Below are 18,186 nucleotides of genomic sequence, written 5' to 3'. Positions count from 1 at the left end.
TGATTGAATTAGGTCCAATTTATTTATGGTCCTGGTTGGTTTCAGTTGGTTTTCTCAGCGTAACACAAACACAACATGAAATTTATAAATCAAGAACACTTTTTTGCAGATAATTAAAGAGACATTTCTTTAAACTGTGCGTTTTAATTGTGCAGTCTCCTTTAGCGGATTCCTCCTAACTTGAATACAGTTGTCACTAAGGTCACTACAGTTAAAAGGCAGTCACAAACATTTTTCTTGGTCCTGTTGGAGGAATATCACAAAATGTTTTAAAAAAACAATTACATTGACAACAATCAGGTTGGACATTTAGACAAATGAGAAGCACTGCGGATGAGAAGACATCAGTCCCTGTTGACGTCAGATAAACACCGGTACTGTTGGCAGTTTACAACTGTAATTATGAAAAGTTCAGGAACCAGTGATTCTCTCGTCCTCCTTTTTTTGATGCGTATGAAAAAAAAGAACCTTTCACAGTGCAGGCTATGCTAAAAAGGGCAGCTCACTGAATAAAATCCTAAATTTAAGACAATGTTGCCTCTTTATGGCATTATTTAAAAGTCTGTTTTCAGCTTTTCTTCTCCTCGTCCTGGAAATAAGGATGTTCTAGAGCGCTCAGGGCTGATATCCGTTTCACAGGATCAAACGCCAGCATTTCCTGAGGGAAGTAGGAAACAAAAAAAACAACATTAAGAGTCTTTAATGGGACCTTAAATAATTCGTCAGATACAGCATTTAAGATTAACATCTAATTCACAGCAGATTAAAATCACACAGCCAGAACCTCCCTGTAGGATCTCAGGTTTTCTGGGGTTCATCAGGAAAGCAAAGGGTGCCACAGCTCCCTGACACTTTTGCTTATGCAATAACTTCAATATTTTCTGTTGCAGAGGCAGTTTATAGAGTAGCCAGGTCCTGAGTTGAGAAGCAGCAGCCATAGATTAGTTCCGGGGACCTTAGGTCCAGTCCTCGAGAGCTACTATCCTGGAACTTTTTGATGCACTCCATTTTTAATATTCCTGAATCAGATGAGTGGCTCCTTACCATGCCTCTGCTGGGCTAAATGAGCGGATTGAGCCTTTTTGCATTTTTTTTCTTCAAATGTATTAATTTTATTCAGGAAATCCGTGGGGGGAAAAAATTACAGAATTGACCATTATTGTGCCTTCTCGGCACAGTCTTCAATATGATGAAGTCAGTAAGGAAACCCCCAGAATTGCATCTTCTAGTGCACATTGTACATCAATAAACGTCCTAATTCCATTTCCTCCTATGTTAGAACTGAAAGGCAGGGTGGAGGTACAGAAACCTCCCACATAGTTACTGGTCATGATCATGTGGGGTAACATAATGCATTATGATTGGCTGGTAGACAGGGTATTAGGATAGAAACCTTCTGATTTGAGCAAATGGAGGGCTCATGCTTCCCTTCGCACTTCTATGAGGTTTTTTCCAAATTGACTGTGAATCAACATCTTTAAAATGTTCATTAAGGTCCTGGATGTTGGCTTTAATCTGGTGTGAAGGTTTTCTTTCTGGAATCTGTAACTTATGAGGCTTACCATCAGCAGCTTGGCCCCCTGCTCGTCTATCTCTGGAACAAAATCTGTGATTGGGCGCGCCTTGAGAGGGGGAAAGTTTTTCCTTTGTACTGTAACATCAGTCGGCCACTCCTCCGGCGGCGGCAAGCCAATAACCCTTAAAGAGAATGGATGCATTTTATTCAAGTAAAACGGATAAACAGATCACTGCTGTTTTATTCTATGATGTTTTAGTTTATTTATATAGATCCAATCCACAAAACATGTCACCCAAGACACTTTAGTGAGTATTGTCTGATACGGATATTGACCAGACACAATATCAGCGTGAATCCTACATACTTTCTTTACTTATATTGTGAAATGCTGGAAAAGGTTTGATCAAGCAATTTTTATTTAACAGAGAACAATTGTCAACAACAATAAGTATAAGAACAAATGAGAACAACTTATAATCAACCAATGAGTTAGATAGCTTGTTTGAATAGATGCAGATCGATATATATTCAAATATTCGTTTCTTGTCTGATATTGGACCGGTATATATCGATATCGGACAGGGACATCCCTAGAAACAGGTAGCAGACACGTTCTGATCCAGTTTTCATGTCAAAAGGGAAGAAACACAGCACCTAAAGCTAGTTCCAGTCAAAGCCGAGCCCCTAGTTATGTCTTGGAGAGAAATGGGAGTAAACACTGAAAAAACATTTTAGAGAAACTGTGTTGTACTCACTCAAAGATTTTCCCAAGCTGATCCATTTCTGATTCTCCACAGAACAAAGGTCTAACAAAAAAAAGTGGAAATTTGGTTAACAGTGACATCTTTATGTTATTCTTTATTTATTTATGTAGGAGCATTTCTCTGTTAATCCTGATTTTATGCTAACAGAGTTTCCAGGATGTTCTTTGTACCAGGATTATCAAACTGACTTTTGAACATAAAGGAAAGCAGAGCCCAGGGGCTGATCTAGGTAAAGCCCATTCTGATGTAAAATATGACAGATTACTGGATTAAAGAAATTTCAGGCATGCGACATGCTATCACACACACACATATATATATATATATATATATATATATATATATATATATATATATATATATATATGAGGAGGATAGAATGGATATTTCAGCTGCCTGAAATAATGTTCCCCCTCCATAACATGGGAATAAATTAATTTACTTGCAAGTCTTTAACTGTGTTCATTCCTTTCTTCATCAACAACAGATCCTGTGGATTTGGTGACATTTGATCATTATTTGCCAGAGTTATGAGAGGAAAATCAAATATTTTAGCCACCTGGAGTGAGCTTGGTTAAAGTGGCAGCAAGGAGAGGGAAACACTTCTGCTTATGCATGCTGCCACTCTCTGGTGATTTCCATATACTGCACATTTTACCCAAATCAGCTTAGAAGCTTAGCTCCGGGGCTTTTAGGAAAACATCTGGGGCTATAGCCCAAGTAGCCACCCCCTAGATCTGCCACTGGCAGAGCCTATAAACCGGTGCAGAAGCTACCCTCCATCTTGTATCATATCCTGACAAGTAAAACCCTAAACCTTTGGAGAACTGCCTATAGATTAGTTATAATTTGGGTATCAGAACTTCATAAAGAATTTATGCAGAGATTTACTCATCTGACATTCATGTTCTTTAATGTCCGTTTTTCACCACAAGATGAAGCTGTTGTGCACGTCTAACCTCATGAGGGAGATGATTCTATTCATGCTTTTTCTCAAAAGCTTTGCTGCTTTAATCTGATAATTAGATCTCTAGAATTTAGTATCAACATGATGATCAGTCTCAATGTGATCTGACTGGGAATTTTTTTATGAACTATTCACAGGCTTTATCTGAAAGAGGAGTAGAACTATGATAGAATATCAATGCCTGCTTTTACACAGAAAGCACCACTTGTTTTGTTATTTGACTGCCATTTAAAATTCGGACACAATATTAATGTGAAACAACTTTAAATAAATCATCTCCTATGATCAGGCCACACAGATGATCAGATGCTATGCAGTTTTCACAGGTGATCCAAATTTTCCATTTCTTTTTAGCAAGCCTGAGCAGCCTCTAAAATAAATGAGCTAAAAAAAAGCCAAACAGGTCCTTCTGAGATAAAAATGATGAACGATTAGATTCTACCAAACTAAAGAACACAATTAATTCACAGGTTACTCACATGCGTCGAAACATCTCAGCAAAGATGCAGCCGGTGCTCCAAATATCAACAGGGGTCGCATAAGAAGACTGCAGCAGGACTTCTGGAGGCCGGTACCACAGAGTCACTACCTAAAAGACATGGAGCCCAGAAACAATGAGCAGGACTGTTTCCACACTCACTCTGCTGGATATCCAAGCATGAACTACAAACGAGAAACTATTTAAATGCTCGACATTAAAGCTGTGATTTATAAGCAATGATTTTTGAAAGTGTAGCGCCAAATTCTTTACTTTGGAGGCATCTTTATTTTCTAATGTATACATATCACTTTTTACAAGAAAATCAGTTTTAATATTACACTGCCAATTATCGGCTGCTAGGTTTCCACATGTAAGCGTGCTAAAATGCTGAGGGTTGCAGTTGATTGCAGCGCTACCTCACAGAGCTGCTGATTTAGCTGTCAACTGTCATTTGTCATCATGTGAAAGAAACATGAGCAACATGTGACACCCAATTTGATTTGTTCCAGTAATCAGAGTAATGCACACATCAAACATCCTGTGTGATAGATATATATAGGAATGTAAATGTAGTTTTTCCCCATATAGTTGAGTCGCAGGCCTCAACTCTAAGCTTAACGCTCTGCAGATAGAGACTGTTTAACCAACCCATCTGGAAATTTGATATTATATATAAATTTGATACACACACATAGTTGCATGCAGGAATAGAATTTGAAAATGGTTGGGCTTTATTGTATTGTTTATCATTGTCGTGATACATTTCCACTCAAAACTATTTTGATTTATTGTCTAAACAATAACTGATTTTTAAAAAGTTAAGAGTGAATTGTAATTTTTTTTTTCTTTTGCTAATTAAATATATGTTTAATGTTCTTTATTGATCTAAATAACACTTCTTTATGCAAAAAGTATCTTAAAGAAGCATTTTTAAGTGTTTGTACATTACCCAAAAACAACCTTAAATAATTAATGAAGTGTTTTTAATCACCAATTTAATCACTATCATGAAAGTACCAAAAAAATATGTGGAATAACATTTTAAAGCCGTTACAACCTACCCTAATCTATACAAGATACATTTTATCACAATTAACCTCTGTGTAGCATCTTTTTTTATTCCATAATTAAAACTATATAATTTAGCCAACTTTCCCCATAAACATTTATTAATAAATCCAAGAAAACTTAAATATACAGTAGATGAAAGCAGCAGTAAATATTACATCTTTCTAGACCTCAAGACATGAATGGAAGAGAAGAATGACTTTATTCTTATTATATGGACTACAATGAGATTAAAAGCCACCAATATCAGTGTAAAGGTAGAATAGAGAAATATTACCAATATATGAAATATATACATTGGAAACATGTGGACATTGGTGCAAAGTTCAGTTTCTTTAGAAATATTTGCTGTTTATTTTGATATAGCATAAATATACATTGCACATAAATGTATATATATATATATATATACTGATAGACAATATCAGGGATTGGAACATTGCATATGGTTAAGGACTGCAGAAAGAAAAAATCAGAGCATGTCAGAGTTCAGAATGGTTAGAGCTTTTAGAAAAAAAGCTGTTCTTGAGTCTGTTTGTCCTCATCCTAATTTCCTTCTAACGCTTTGCTGGGGGCAATGGTTCAAACAGATCAGGGCTAAGGTGGGAGCAGTCTTTACTGATTGCATTGGGTCTGTTGAGGCAGCGGGACTCGTAAACGTCCACCAGAGAGGGGAGAGGGTGGACAATGATCTAGGTTGCTGGATCCACTAATGAATCAGCAAACAATTGCATGTATCGGCTGATATGGATACAAGAAAAAACAAGAGCTAAAAACGCTAATATTGTTTGTTTATTTTTGTTCAAACATCAGGCGGCTGATATATTGATCTGTCTCTAGTCAGTTTCCTGTCACACTTACCCTTTGATAACATATATTATAATGAAAGATATATGATCCTATAGTCGGTATACAGATGACCAAAACAGGCAGAGATCAAAGGTAGACATGTAGTACAAAAAGAGCATCTGAGAAGACGGTAATGAAACCAATAAGGTAAAACACAAACGGCAACAGGTCGTAGCTTCCCAACTGAGGTCTGTGATTTGGGGGCTGCAGACTAGGGTTGCCCCGATTTCAAATGGGCTGGGGACACTTCCCAGCTATACATAATTAATGCAACACCCATGCTACAGAGACTGAATCTGGAGTACATCTAACTATGAGAAGGAAGGGTGAAATAAACCAAGCAGACAAGCTGAAGAAAAGAATGCAATCGTAGTCACAACTGAACATTACAAAAGGTTTGAAAACAAAACATATCTGTAAAGAAAAAGAAAGAGTGTAGGATCTGCTTACCACAGGAGTGAGAGCCATGTGGCAGCTGTAGATCTTGGCGAGGCCGAAGTCAGCCAGCTTCACCTGACCCTGGCTGGTCACTAGAATATTCTCAGGTTTCAGGTCTCTGTGCATCACATGGTTAGAGTGAAGAAACGCCAGGCCAGACAGCAATTGCCTCATTAAGTCCTGCAAAAATAACCAGGTCTTAGTGCAGTGCAAGTGAGAGGTGGGGATATTTTTTAAAGGGTTTTGAACTTTCAGTAAAGTTTAATTATGGTGTCTGGCAGTTCTCACTTTAATACGGCCAGCAGATAATCCAGGAGCTGGAGCTTTCGCCAAATACGTCTTCAGGTCTTGGTCCACATGCTCAAACACTAGGGTGACTTTCGTTTCCTGGTCCGACCTCTGAGTGGCGCATACGTCCATTAGCCTGATATACACAAAGAAGATATGTTTCCTATAAGAGCTGATTACAGTATTTACAAAAAAACAACACGATTATTCAGCAGCAGATTTACCTGACCACGTTGGGGTGATCAAACTGCTCCATCCGTTTCAAAAGAGCCACCTCTCTAACTGTGGACACTGGGAGGCCATTTTGGTCCGTCTGCACACGAACGTTCTTCAGAGCAACAAATTTCCCGCTCTCCGTATCGCGGGCCTTGTACACGGTCCCATAGGCACCCCCACCAATTTCTGCCACGGGCTCATACTGGACGCTGGTGCAGTTGGCCATTATCACGTTCATACAGACTGTAAGACAAAGGATCATTTAATATCAACAACCTGAAATAAAAATTCTGTTCATTTAAAAAAAAAAAAAAAAAAAATTTTTTTTGCTTTTCTTGGATGTGATCTGGAGGTAAAATTAGAATTCCAAGTTAACTGGAAAGTCTTCTGACTCCGGAAGACTGATATCTCACCAAACCTGACAGCTGCTGCGTATACAGAACATAGTAGGTGAATTTAATTTACCTTTTTCTAATACTTATTTCAAAATATTGCATCGGAAGAGTTTGATGGAAATGGCAAAATTCGAAAACGTAAAAAAAAAAAGAAAAAAATTAAAAATAAGGTGATTTATTGCTTTTGCAAAAAAAGGATAAATTTAGAAAACGGGAGGTGGAAATTCTTTTTTGAATCAGCTTTGACATAGCAAACCTTTACCTGACATGACTGATCAGCTGTTTTTGCTGTCAGCATCTTTCTGGATGTTCCCATTGTGCACGTAGACATGGCTGGAAGCAGCATTGCCATTACTAAGTGACATGTTGACGTAAGAACAACTTGATTAAAACCTTCCTCCATTACTGATCTGTGGTCAGAGAGGCTACATTGCAGCACCTTCTTCCTGCTTATTGAGCCGTGACATGTTGACGGCAATGTATGACAAGTTTAGGTTTTGCAGTGCTTGGTTAATTTGGTTTAATTTGCTTTTTCATTCCATAGGCGGAGTTTCACTGGTATTTCCAAGAGAAATAAACACAGGGAAGAGACATGCAGAGACATGCTGAAGCAGAAACATGAGTCCACATTCTAGGTCTTATTTACACTGTTTAATGGTGACAGGTATGCAGAATGCACTTTATTTGGTTCTGTTTGTAAATTTAAATACTGGATAAACTACTCAGGTTATCACCTAAGCAGCACCCATTTAGCTGTACTGCATGGTGGAGCTGCCTTAACTTCTCTGCTGTGTGCCGAAAGCAAGGATTTGATGATTGATAAGTGGAGGACATCATGAAAATCAGCTGTAAAGAGACATACTATTAATAAGCATGGTAGATGGGGATGTATTTTGTGTGTTAATGCCCTTTATGGGGCCAAGTTCTTACATTCCTAAGAGAACAAGAACCACCCGTCTATTAACACAAATGACAATGTGAAGTCTCTCCAACTGCTGGTTGTTAGATTACACTAAAACAGAGAGATACATGATAATTGCATAAGCTGGTCAGTCTTTTATTGAGTTTTACATTTATCCTCATTGGGTTGCTAGGTTGCTGTTTTTTTACGAAGAAAAAAAGAAGGAAATGTTTGCTTATTGATAAATCATAAGTCAATAAGATCAATCAGCTTTAGATTTAGCAATTAATTGATCATTTGCATCCCAAATTGCTAAATATTTTAAAGGTACAAACTGCAAAGAAATACAACATTTTTATTAGTATTGTTAATAGTTGGAGTCCGTTCACAAGTTCACAACCAGAAACAACAACATGAACAATTGTGAAGTCAGCACCAGGTGAGAGTTTAGACTAATACACTTTAAAAAAAGAACAAAAATGTTTTACCATCCCAGTAGAAGAGATAAGCAATGTTTCCCGCCAAAGCACAAGGGGGAGCCTATTCGAGAACTCGCCAGAACTTCGGCGGATGGTCACGAGAACTTTGTTTTGGGAGAGACCTTGGCATCTTTATATAATTTATCTGAGGCATCGTACAATTGGTTGTACTTCCAAACCTCCTCGATTAATCTTTCGTCATAGTTGTCCATTGTAGTTGTTCCTCAGTCTTTAAAAATGCCGCACCCCGACACCTGATCGAGAAGGACGACCACACAGACAGCCGGAAAGGAATACCAAGGACCATCGCAGCTGCTTGTTGTCTGCGTACTTCCGCTTGAGGTCTGCGTGGGTTTGTGACTGTCCGACATATAGTCAGGATTGTTTTAAGGTGCGCAATGACAGTTGCAGAACCGCTGCACAGAGACAGATTTGATGGTTGTAGAGGCTATGCATCAGGAGCATAAATTGGTCTTTAGCCTTGATAGCCTCAGTCAGCTATCCTCTGTGCTCCTCCCCTCTCCTCTTGAGCTGCCTTATTTCCCCAGCAGGCTCCTCCAACCTAACACTCTGGTTCCTTAACACCAGAAGAGCTGGTCTCTCTCAGCCGCTGTTCTCACAATAATTCCCCACTGTTTCTGTCAAAGTTCAGAATGCTATCTCCTCTTCTACTATGACTAAAATAAACAAGTGTAGGAGAAAGAGAAAATCTTGATGAGATGACTGTGCTACTGCTTGGTTGGAAAGAAAACCAGCAGCCACATGGCCCTTTCAGGAACCGGTTTGACACCCCTTTATTAAACCGACTGCTACATAGAAAAAAATTTTTTTTTTTCTTGGAATCTCGATAAGGACTTTAATTTGTTTGCTTGCTATCAAAATACTGCACTACCTGAAGCGGTAGAGGCGTTTTTCTGAAATTTAAAGCATTAAAGCAGGAAAGACAGTGGGGGTGGGGGGTAGTTTGAACGTGTGATTCTTGGTGCTAGATGGGTGGGTCAGAGTATTTCAAAAATGTTGATGCTAGAGGTCACCGGACAATGTGCTAACTTGTTTTTGATGTCCAAGGGGCAACTGTAGCTCAAATGGGTCAGTGTTAAAACCAAGGTATGAGGAAAAGCATCAGTGACTGAGAAATGGAGAAAACCCAAGAGCAAAAGGTCACACTAGTTTACAAACCAGTCGGCTTCAATTCTCACAGACCTAAAACCAGGTGGCAACACACTAGAAAAACGACCACTTGTCTGGGTCTACTGTGTCCATCTTAATTCCCTTCCTTTCTTATGTCCTTTTTTTTCCCCTGTTATTACCATTTGTTATGTGCTTCGGGCACATTATGATTTTTGTCTATTTCTTTTCTTTGTTTTCTTACAGACTTTAGTTGAAGGATCATTTGTTAATATATTTTGGGAGTTGAATAATTCTTTTGGCCAGTTAATTATGTTAATTTGTGGTGCTGTTGTCCGCCTATAAATAGGCTGGCTTTCAGCATGTTGGGGCGTTCCTTTCCATCTTCGCTTGGACGCCGCTTTTCCACCTGCTTCCACTCGTTCCACTGTGCGCGGTGCACGCTTGTCTTGTCGCTGCGGCCCGCAGCGGACGTTCCAGCCTGCCATGCGGTATTTTGGTTAGCCGTTGCTTACTTTTTTCTTGTGGTTTTGGCCTGGCGGGACCGGTTGTCCTATTTTCGATTTTTCTTTTGCTTGGGTTATTTTTGGCCTTTAGTCCGGTACCAGTAGGGGCTTCGACTGCCCTGTATAGGGTTGGCCCCCTGCTGTACCGTTTTGTTCTGTTTGATCGGCCTGCCAGGTCCAACTTTCTGTTGTTACTTTTGGGTTTTATTTTTTGATTCCTTTGGGGCACGGGATCTGAGGGCCTCTAACTTTTTTCCTCGCAGTAAATCAGAAGAAGCCGAGCAAAGAAAACTAAAGAGGAGAGAAATTATAAATAAAATATTTTTTTTGAACCCTCATCTTTTTGTCTCGTGTCCTCAAATATGTTGTGCCCTTGGTGGGCGTAACACCATTAATAAATATTCTTCCCATCTTCCTGTTGTCTCGCTGTGCTCTTGCTGTGACACCCAGATATTTTGATAAAGCCGGTTAGAGCATTATCAAAGCCTCTTCTTGCCGTTTGAGCAACAGTCATCTTCTTCCCTGGAGTTTTTTTCTATAATGCGATGATAGTGGCTAATTTATGAGCTAAATCACAAGATACCTGTAGATCTCTACATTCCCTCGCCAGCAGGAGCTGCTGCTCGCTCTCCATGTTTTCCTTGATGATCTGAAATTGTATCCGCACGGGGGGGGGAGTGGAAGCCCAAAATGGCGTAATTTGGCCGCATGGACCTCGAGGACGTGTCAGGCATAAACCAAGCGTAAGAATTTTATGCAAACGTGGAATCATGGATCCAGCATTGTTTTACGTTAATGGTATGGGTAGGAGAATGCATCATTTCACAATGCTCAGTTAATCCTTAACTTCTTTCTTGGGGGTTAAAATCTCATATGTGATTAGATGGAGGGAGAGACACAATGATGTTTAGCAAACAAATGTGGGTATTTCATCATTCATTTTTTTTCAAGGAGCAACATTTCCTCTGTCAAACCAGTTTAGTGGCGTTATGGCTCATTCTCACCCATTCATGCCCCATCCGCCTAGTCCAGGAGGACACAAGATGAATCCTGCATTAGTCAGCCTGCTTTACAATAAGTGAGTAATAATGCTTAAAAAAAAAAAGCCAACATACCTATGAATGTGAGACCCAAGGTTTGTATCTCTTGTTCAGTGCTTTGTATCTCACCTAATCACCAACAACAGTCATGCTGCTGCGTTAAAGAGTCACTGATAAAGACCAATCCACCCTTGCTCTTTGGTAACCAGTAACACCGAGCCTTTCAAGGGATCTTATCTTCTAACAAATTATGACCCAATGTGACACTGTGCAAAAAAAAAAAAAAAGGGATAAATTTATAAGACTTCAGCAGAAAATTTGTAGGAGATGTTCCAGGGGTGATTTGCTTCATTCTAAGATAACCGACTGCATTCCATCACTCCCCTCTGCACAGCGATGCCATGTTCAGTCTTCAGGACATGAAGCACTGTGCAAACATGTTGAGCTATTGTGCTTATTATATTTCATTTATTTAGCTCCCAGGGAGCTGTACTAACTTGTAAGCACTGGTAGCCACCTAAGTATTTCAAGAGTTTTGAGACATATCTTTTTTTTTGGCTTCTTTTTACTTTGTTTCTTTTTCCCTCTTCTTTTTCTGTGGAGTCCTGCAGTTTCTACATGTTTCAAAACATTTCCAGCCTCAACATTTCAGGCCTTTATTTCCATTTTAAAATTTGAAACCAAAAAACTAAAAAAAAAAAAAAACTCAGTGGAGTTTTGAATTTTGCATGACATGTCAGCAAAAAAATATCTTAATCACAGGAGAGAGGAATAAAGGATATTGAGGGATAGAGGAAAGGGTGAATTGAGAGAAGGGAAGGATGTAGGACATGACAAAGAAGACAAGGACATAGGGAATCAAAGAAGGGCCCAAGGAAGGAGCAAGTGCAAGAAAGGTGGAATAAAAGAAAGAAGGACACAGGGAAGGGTAAACAGTAGGACTGCAACTAATGATTATTTTGCTAATAGATTAATCTGTCAATTATTTTTCTGATTAATCGATTAATAATCGGATAGCCAGATGTTCCTTAAAGACTTTTTACAAAGATAAAATTCAAACATTTCCACTTGAGATAGAGCATATTGACAATTATTATTGTTTTTAATCTTAAATGTAAAATTTGTATAGGTTTTTACAATCTAGGTATAATTGCTGCTCTAACTGGGTCGCTCCGTCAGATAATGGCATGTTTTAGACTCTCTATACAGTTAACGATTAATCGATTACTGAATTAGTTGGCGATTATTTCAATAATCGATTAATCACAATAAATCCGATTTTTTAAAGACCTAGTAAACAGAAAGAAAAAAAAATGTGCGGTTGAATCCTAATACATCGTTTTTTTTACTTCCTCCTTGTGTTCGCAGCTCCTATCCCTTTACCTTTTGCGGGATTGGGACAACAGCTTTCCAGAAAACTAAACAGTTACAAGAAACCAACGAAAAGTATCTCCTGGTGGCAGATAGGAATGTCAGGAGGTCTCCATGCTAAATGAACCAGCAACAGAAAGCATCCTGCTTCCTTTTTCTATCCCACTCCTTATTGCCAGCACTATTTGGAAAGCACTTAATCACTGTAACCACTAACACACTTCAGCTTTGGCTAAACAGACCTTACAATCTGAACTATTCAGTAGCAGCAAGAGTTGAGGTAGATGATGAAGATAATGAAGAAAAGACGGACATTGGATACAAGGAAGGAATGGAACGAGAAACAAGGAAGATTAGTAATAACATTCATGAGCGCTTATGAAAGAACATAAAGAGAGGAAGGACTGAACAATGGACACGAGAAGACAAACAATCAGAAAGAAGGAATGATATAAAGGAAAGAACAATCCAAGAATAACATTTAGACAATGACAAACTCTGGAAAAGCAAATTTTTTCTGTACTTATCGAGGGATTAAAACCACCACAATTAAATGAAGTAGACTGTATAGGACTGAAAGCTGCTCTGATGCAGCTCTTTAATTTTTCATAGAACAGATTTTGCAGCTTAGAATAATGACGGTACAGATATTGGACAAATACAACCTCCAAACAAATCTTACATGCTTTAATTACTCTTTTGTAGTGTGAAATATTAGCATACTTGATCAAGTAACAATACTCGAACAGAGAAAAATAATCAAGACCAACTGCTATGAGAACAACTGACCCATTTACAATTAACCAGTAAGGTACATAGAGTAAAAAGAACTGGATAGAAGTTGAGTGTTCCCTCCAGCATGCTAATATTGGAAGTTTTAGATGCCAGGTGACATATTTTTTTGGTTGATGTTGAATCCTTTTCTGGTATCATTGCTGTATCGGGACAACCATAGTAGGAACCCTGTCCTTCTTCCTGAATGATGTTACTGCACAGTGTATAAACTTTAAAATATTAGGGAGCAGTCACAAAAAAATGAGATGTACAGCTACAAATTAATAATATATAACAGGTAAAAAATATGAAAAAAGTCACATTATGCCCAAATAATTCATAACAGGTTTACAAGGACAAGGAAACCAAAAACAGTCCAACATCAAACTGAACATCAATCAAAAGAATGACCCCCAGGAACCCAGAACCATCGACCAAGATCAAGACCACAGCAAAAACAGGCAGGCTCGTCCGACTAAAGACCGCCCCCTCAAAACAAAAACCCAGTGCCAGTTAAATTTTGAAACGGTCTGTGTTTCAGAACCACAAGAACATGCAAGGATTTTTATTATGCATATTTGCATGCTAAAGATAATATCTGGAAACCACAAAGTAAACTCTTGGGTTCACAGGAAGACAAACTTAATGAGGACACCACATATCTTCCTCTTACGCAAGGAAAGTCGTGTCAGACTTGTCTTCAGTGCAGATTCAGACTGAATTCCTGTTTCTCTGCAAAATGCTAAAAAGGCATAAATGCCCCTGCAGTTAAGCCCTGAGCATATTTGTTTCCCTTAAATGTCTGAAGCCAACTATTCTTCCTGCTCTGAGGCGATATTAGTGTCCAGTAATGACACAGAATTTGTGAAGGAGCTCAACATGATGGCGATAGATATGCATATGCATATTAAAGATATTGTTCTGATGCAATGTCAAGGATTTTTGCTATTGGTGTTAAGCAGAGTTTGAACATTTTCCAGCATGCCGTTCAAAAGTCCCACCCCTTTTCCACCGTTTTATACTTTGTGACATGTTAATCTCAATTTCTATCAGAAATCAGGTTTCTGGGTTGAACCAATGTAACTGAAAATCAAAATCTTACAGGGTAATGAATAGTTGTGAACTCAACTGAAAGTGAGAAAAAGACGAGACCTGAAAGCAAACCAGGAACTCGGCAAGTGACCTGGGTTAAAATCGCCTTCTAACTGATTGGCATACAGAAGGAACATCAGATATTTACGTGATACCATTGAGTGCAATGTACGGACGTCAACACGCTGCATGGGTCGCCTCTGATCTAACAAGCTGAAACAACTCTGTTTACATTTATTAAAGATGGTGCAGCTCTGGTAAGAGAGATTCAGAGGGACAAAAGAACGAAATGATAAAGAACACCTACTAGTAACTGGCTCCCTTTCATGCTTCTCTACATTGTTTACTTCCCTGATTTCTGTCACATTGGTGACATCATCAAGTTAATCCAGCGTGATGGCGTCACCAGACATGCAGCAGTGGTTGGGCCACATCCCATGAAAATTGCAAGCGGGGAATCAGACCCAGCTTTTTTTGCCAATGGGAAGGTAGCTAAATGCCGATTGTTAGGTCAACCCATGTTTGAAAAATCCCACATTAATGAAGTGATATTAGAGGCAAAGAGGCTTCATAAATGCATCAGCGGTGAACTACTGAGGTGTCATCTGCTCCTCAAACCATGTTTTAGATGTAAAGGGTCAGATAAAAATGCTATTGTAGAGAAACAGTTTAAAATATTTCAGATATTCTTTTAAAAAAAACATAGAAAAAATGTTTCTAAAGAAATTCTGCAGTTAGTAGAAATTTCTAATTGTAACTATGAATTTGAGGTAAATTTTTTTTGAAAGCTTCTGATTACTGATCGTTGAAAGTAAACACTTTACAGTTCATTTGAATACTACATTTTATTTTGTTTCTGGACACTCCCTAGATGTTAAATGGAATAAAATTAAGGAAATTAATGTTGATAATAAAATAGTTATATCCTGTTACTACTGAAATTTTTAAAGAAAGGAAGCCAATAAACATTTGCATAGTGAAATGCTTTGTTATGAAAAACTCAACGAGATATTGAAGCACTACAGAATCGTTTGGTCCCGTTTTCTAAAAAAGGTAAAGGTGTGTCAGAAATGGCTTGATCAGGTGATAATATTCTCTTCAGTGTTATTAGTTTAACTGTAAGCTGGTAACAGTATAAATGGTTAACAAAAAAACTCAACAAAATGAGAACAATAACGATCTTAAACTAACTTAACTGGCTGAAGCAAAGGCTTACAGAGAGGAGAAATAACATGATCTTAATGCATTTCCTGAGGCAAATACTAAAAGATATGCAGCTTATATTTACTAGTGTGCGAGGAAGCCTTCTGGATTTCTCTCTGGAAAAGGTCACACTGATTACCTGTCTGGCCGCTGGGTTGTAATGTTTTTCCTGCTGGCTCAATGTTAACATTTCCTAACATATCCGACTGTGATTGTTTCTGGATTCAATACAAATATCTGGGGGGGTTCAGATCAAGTCCATGTTATTGTTACAGACCTTTTCTGAACCAGATCGACATAAGTCCCATTTTCTGCTTCATATTGCTTGGACAGATGGGAAAGGTACCTAGATGGTTTAAAATTGGCAATTGGTCCAAAAAGGGAGCAGAGGAAAGTCTTGAGGATGTGAATCTTTAAGGGGAAGTGAATTTAGGGGGACTTCCTATCCTGAAATTAGCACTAAACACCCGCTAGATGTGGCAGTCACAGGGAGACAAGAGCAGCAACAAGTTTTAATTACTAAAATAAAGATTCCTTACAAAATGAACAAACGCCTTAAAAAAGATTATTTGAAAAGAACATGATTAAATCTAAAAGCACATTAAGTGCTTCTTTAAGACTGGGAAAAAAAATTTCCAGAGTAAAGTCGCATATTTCTATGGAAGCCAATTCCCCCACTCTCATTAAAAAAAGTCTCATAATTACGCCTTAGCCGCCTAAGATATTTGCGTGCTCTGTGTTTACAGAAGTAAACATGGATGGTAGTGCCATGGATGGCATTGCCAGAGTGCATCTAGCGATCTGTCCCAAGCATAAAACACAATCTTTTAAAGATGTTTAAACATAAATACTGCTCCCTGCATCATCGTCTGCCTTGGTTGTTGTTTTTCTTGCCGTTTCTTCATAGAAAGACCCAGAATAGTGACTTTTGTCGGGTATTATTGGCGTTTAGGTCGGATGAATGCGACCTTGCCGTTCAGACACAGATCGCATTTGAAAAGATAAGATTCGTATCGGATTATGGACCACATTGCCAAGTGGCATCGGTGGCGTTGCAAAAAATCGGATCTATGTTGCCATGAAGACCACCATGAAAAGATCAGATCCAGGTCGCAGGTTGGCCAAAATATCGGATTTGGTTCACTTCAGGCTGCGGTGTGAACGTAGCCTAAAACGATTCCACTTAAAGAGTTCTGGATAGAGCATATTGACAGATGAAAATGTTTTTTTTCTCATCTTAAATGCAAAATGTTTATATTTTATTTTACAATTTTTCATTTAATTACTGCTTTAAGTGGGTCGCTCTGTCAGCTAAAGGCATATTTAACAATCTCTATACTCTACTTAACGATTAATCGCTTACTAAACTAGTTGACAATTATTTCAATTATCAGTTTATCACGATTAATCATCTCAGCCCTAGAAAGAGCGAAGTCATATGAGACGTAAGTTGATTTTTGTATGATTTGGTGGAAACAGGCATTCATACATTACTGTAGAGCAGCTTGGTTTAAATGGTCAGTAAAATCACTGTCAACACAAATGGAGCATGGAATAAAAAAAAAAATCAGTAAATAATAATCAACTACAATGGATAATGACCCATCTTTTATCATAATAGCAGGAAGAATAATCTCATTTTCTATTAGTAAATATATGCATATCAAATTTGGGAGATAACCAGTAAATTACACTTTAAGCTCAGAGGCCAACTCATGTTAAGAATAGATCAATAAAAGCTACTTTTGAGTAAAATCAAAGAACATAAAACAATTGTTTAGTTTTCTCTCCTGGTTTATCTGCTTTCTGTGGGGATGTTCATGACTTCTACCTTGAAAACACCTCCAGGTTTCCTGTTGCTGAGCTCAGATCAGATTAGCAGCAACATCTGGAAGTTTTCACCCAGCTGATTACCAAAGCTGCAGCTGCTGATCACAGCGAGGCAGGACAGCAGCGGTATTGATCCTCCGATAGACGGAAGCTGTTTCACAGAGTTTCCTGGCAGATGAGAAGCAGGCCCCGGAGTGACGCTGTGGGGCCAGAGGGGCGGCCGCAGGCAGCGTGGGCTCCGCTGGGCCAGTGCAGACACGTGGTGCTGCTCCATGGCGCTCCTTTGTTAATTAATCTGAAGAAAAGTGAAGCAACAGCAGGCCGCGCACACTTTCACCTGAAACATGTGGCCTGACGTGGCGAAGCAAAGAGCCGCTCAGCCTTGCAGACAGAGGAGGCAGAGCACCGACTGAAACTTTTATTCCCCCGCAGAATAACCCCCCCTGCTGCACTGACACACATAATGACCCGGAGACAGAAACTTACCGAGCGGTTCTCCTTCAGCTCAGGGAGCGGGACATACTCCGGGCTCTGCCACGTATTGATCTGGAAGAGGAGCGGGTGAGCTGGGCAGGTGGGCTCCAGGTTCCTCTGCTGATCAGAGGCCAACAGACCGATATGTTTCAGCCCCTCCACCGCTGCTCTCTATCGCTGCTCTTCGCTTTGCTTCTGGCAACTCAGCGTGGAGGCGGAGCCAAACACAAGGAGGAAAAAAGTTTCAAGTTGAGCTTCGATATCTCTCAAAAACAAAAAGGGGAAAACAAAGAAATATTTTTTTAATTTTCCCTTTCTACGGAGGACGATTAGGGCCACTAAAGAAAGAAAGTTAAAATTGTATAACAGTATAATATGAGAAAAAAGTCAGAATTCTGACTTT

General features: G+C 38.9%; 1 protein-coding gene across 1 annotated transcript; it reads right to left on the bottom strand.

Annotated features, from left to right (window-relative positions):
* Positions 1-17,999, bottom strand: cdk4 (cyclin-dependent kinase 4). The gene is made up of 8 exons (XM_015370673.1): positions 17,796-17,999; positions 6,599-6,833; positions 6,375-6,510; positions 6,099-6,266; positions 3,730-3,839; positions 2,275-2,325; positions 1,563-1,698; positions 1-658 (listed from the first exon to the last, which is right to left on the bottom strand). The coding sequence occupies exons 2-8, from the start codon at positions 6,826-6,828 to the stop codon at positions 569-571; spliced, it is 921 nt and encodes a 306-aa protein (XP_015226159.1). The 5' UTR covers positions 6,829-6,833; positions 17,796-17,999; the 3' UTR covers positions 1-568.
* Between the last annotated feature and the right edge of the window lie 187 nt (positions 18,000-18,186).

Source organism: Cyprinodon variegatus, unplaced genomic scaffold (assembly GCF_000732505.1).
Source record: "Cyprinodon variegatus isolate N-32 unplaced genomic scaffold, C_variegatus-1.0 Scaffold47, whole genome shotgun sequence".
Taxonomy (NCBI): Eukaryota; Metazoa; Chordata; class Actinopteri; order Cyprinodontiformes; family Cyprinodontidae; genus Cyprinodon; species Cyprinodon variegatus.
Note: the sequence above shows the minus strand (reverse complement) of the source record. Positions and strands in the feature narration are given on the sequence as shown.

Coding starts and splice junctions, on each gene's coding strand:
- cdk4 (XM_015370673.1), bottom strand. CDS start 6,828: ATGAACGTGATAATGGCCAACTGCACCAGCGTCCAGTATGAGCCCGTG. Junction 6,267..6,374: donor TATCTGCTGGCCGTATTAAA/GTGAGAACTGCC, acceptor TTATTTTTGCAG/GACTTAATGAGGCAATTGCT. Junction 659..1,562: donor AGGGGGCCAAGCTGCTGATG/GTAAGCCTCATA, acceptor TACTTCCCTCAG/GAAATGCTGGCGTTTGATCC.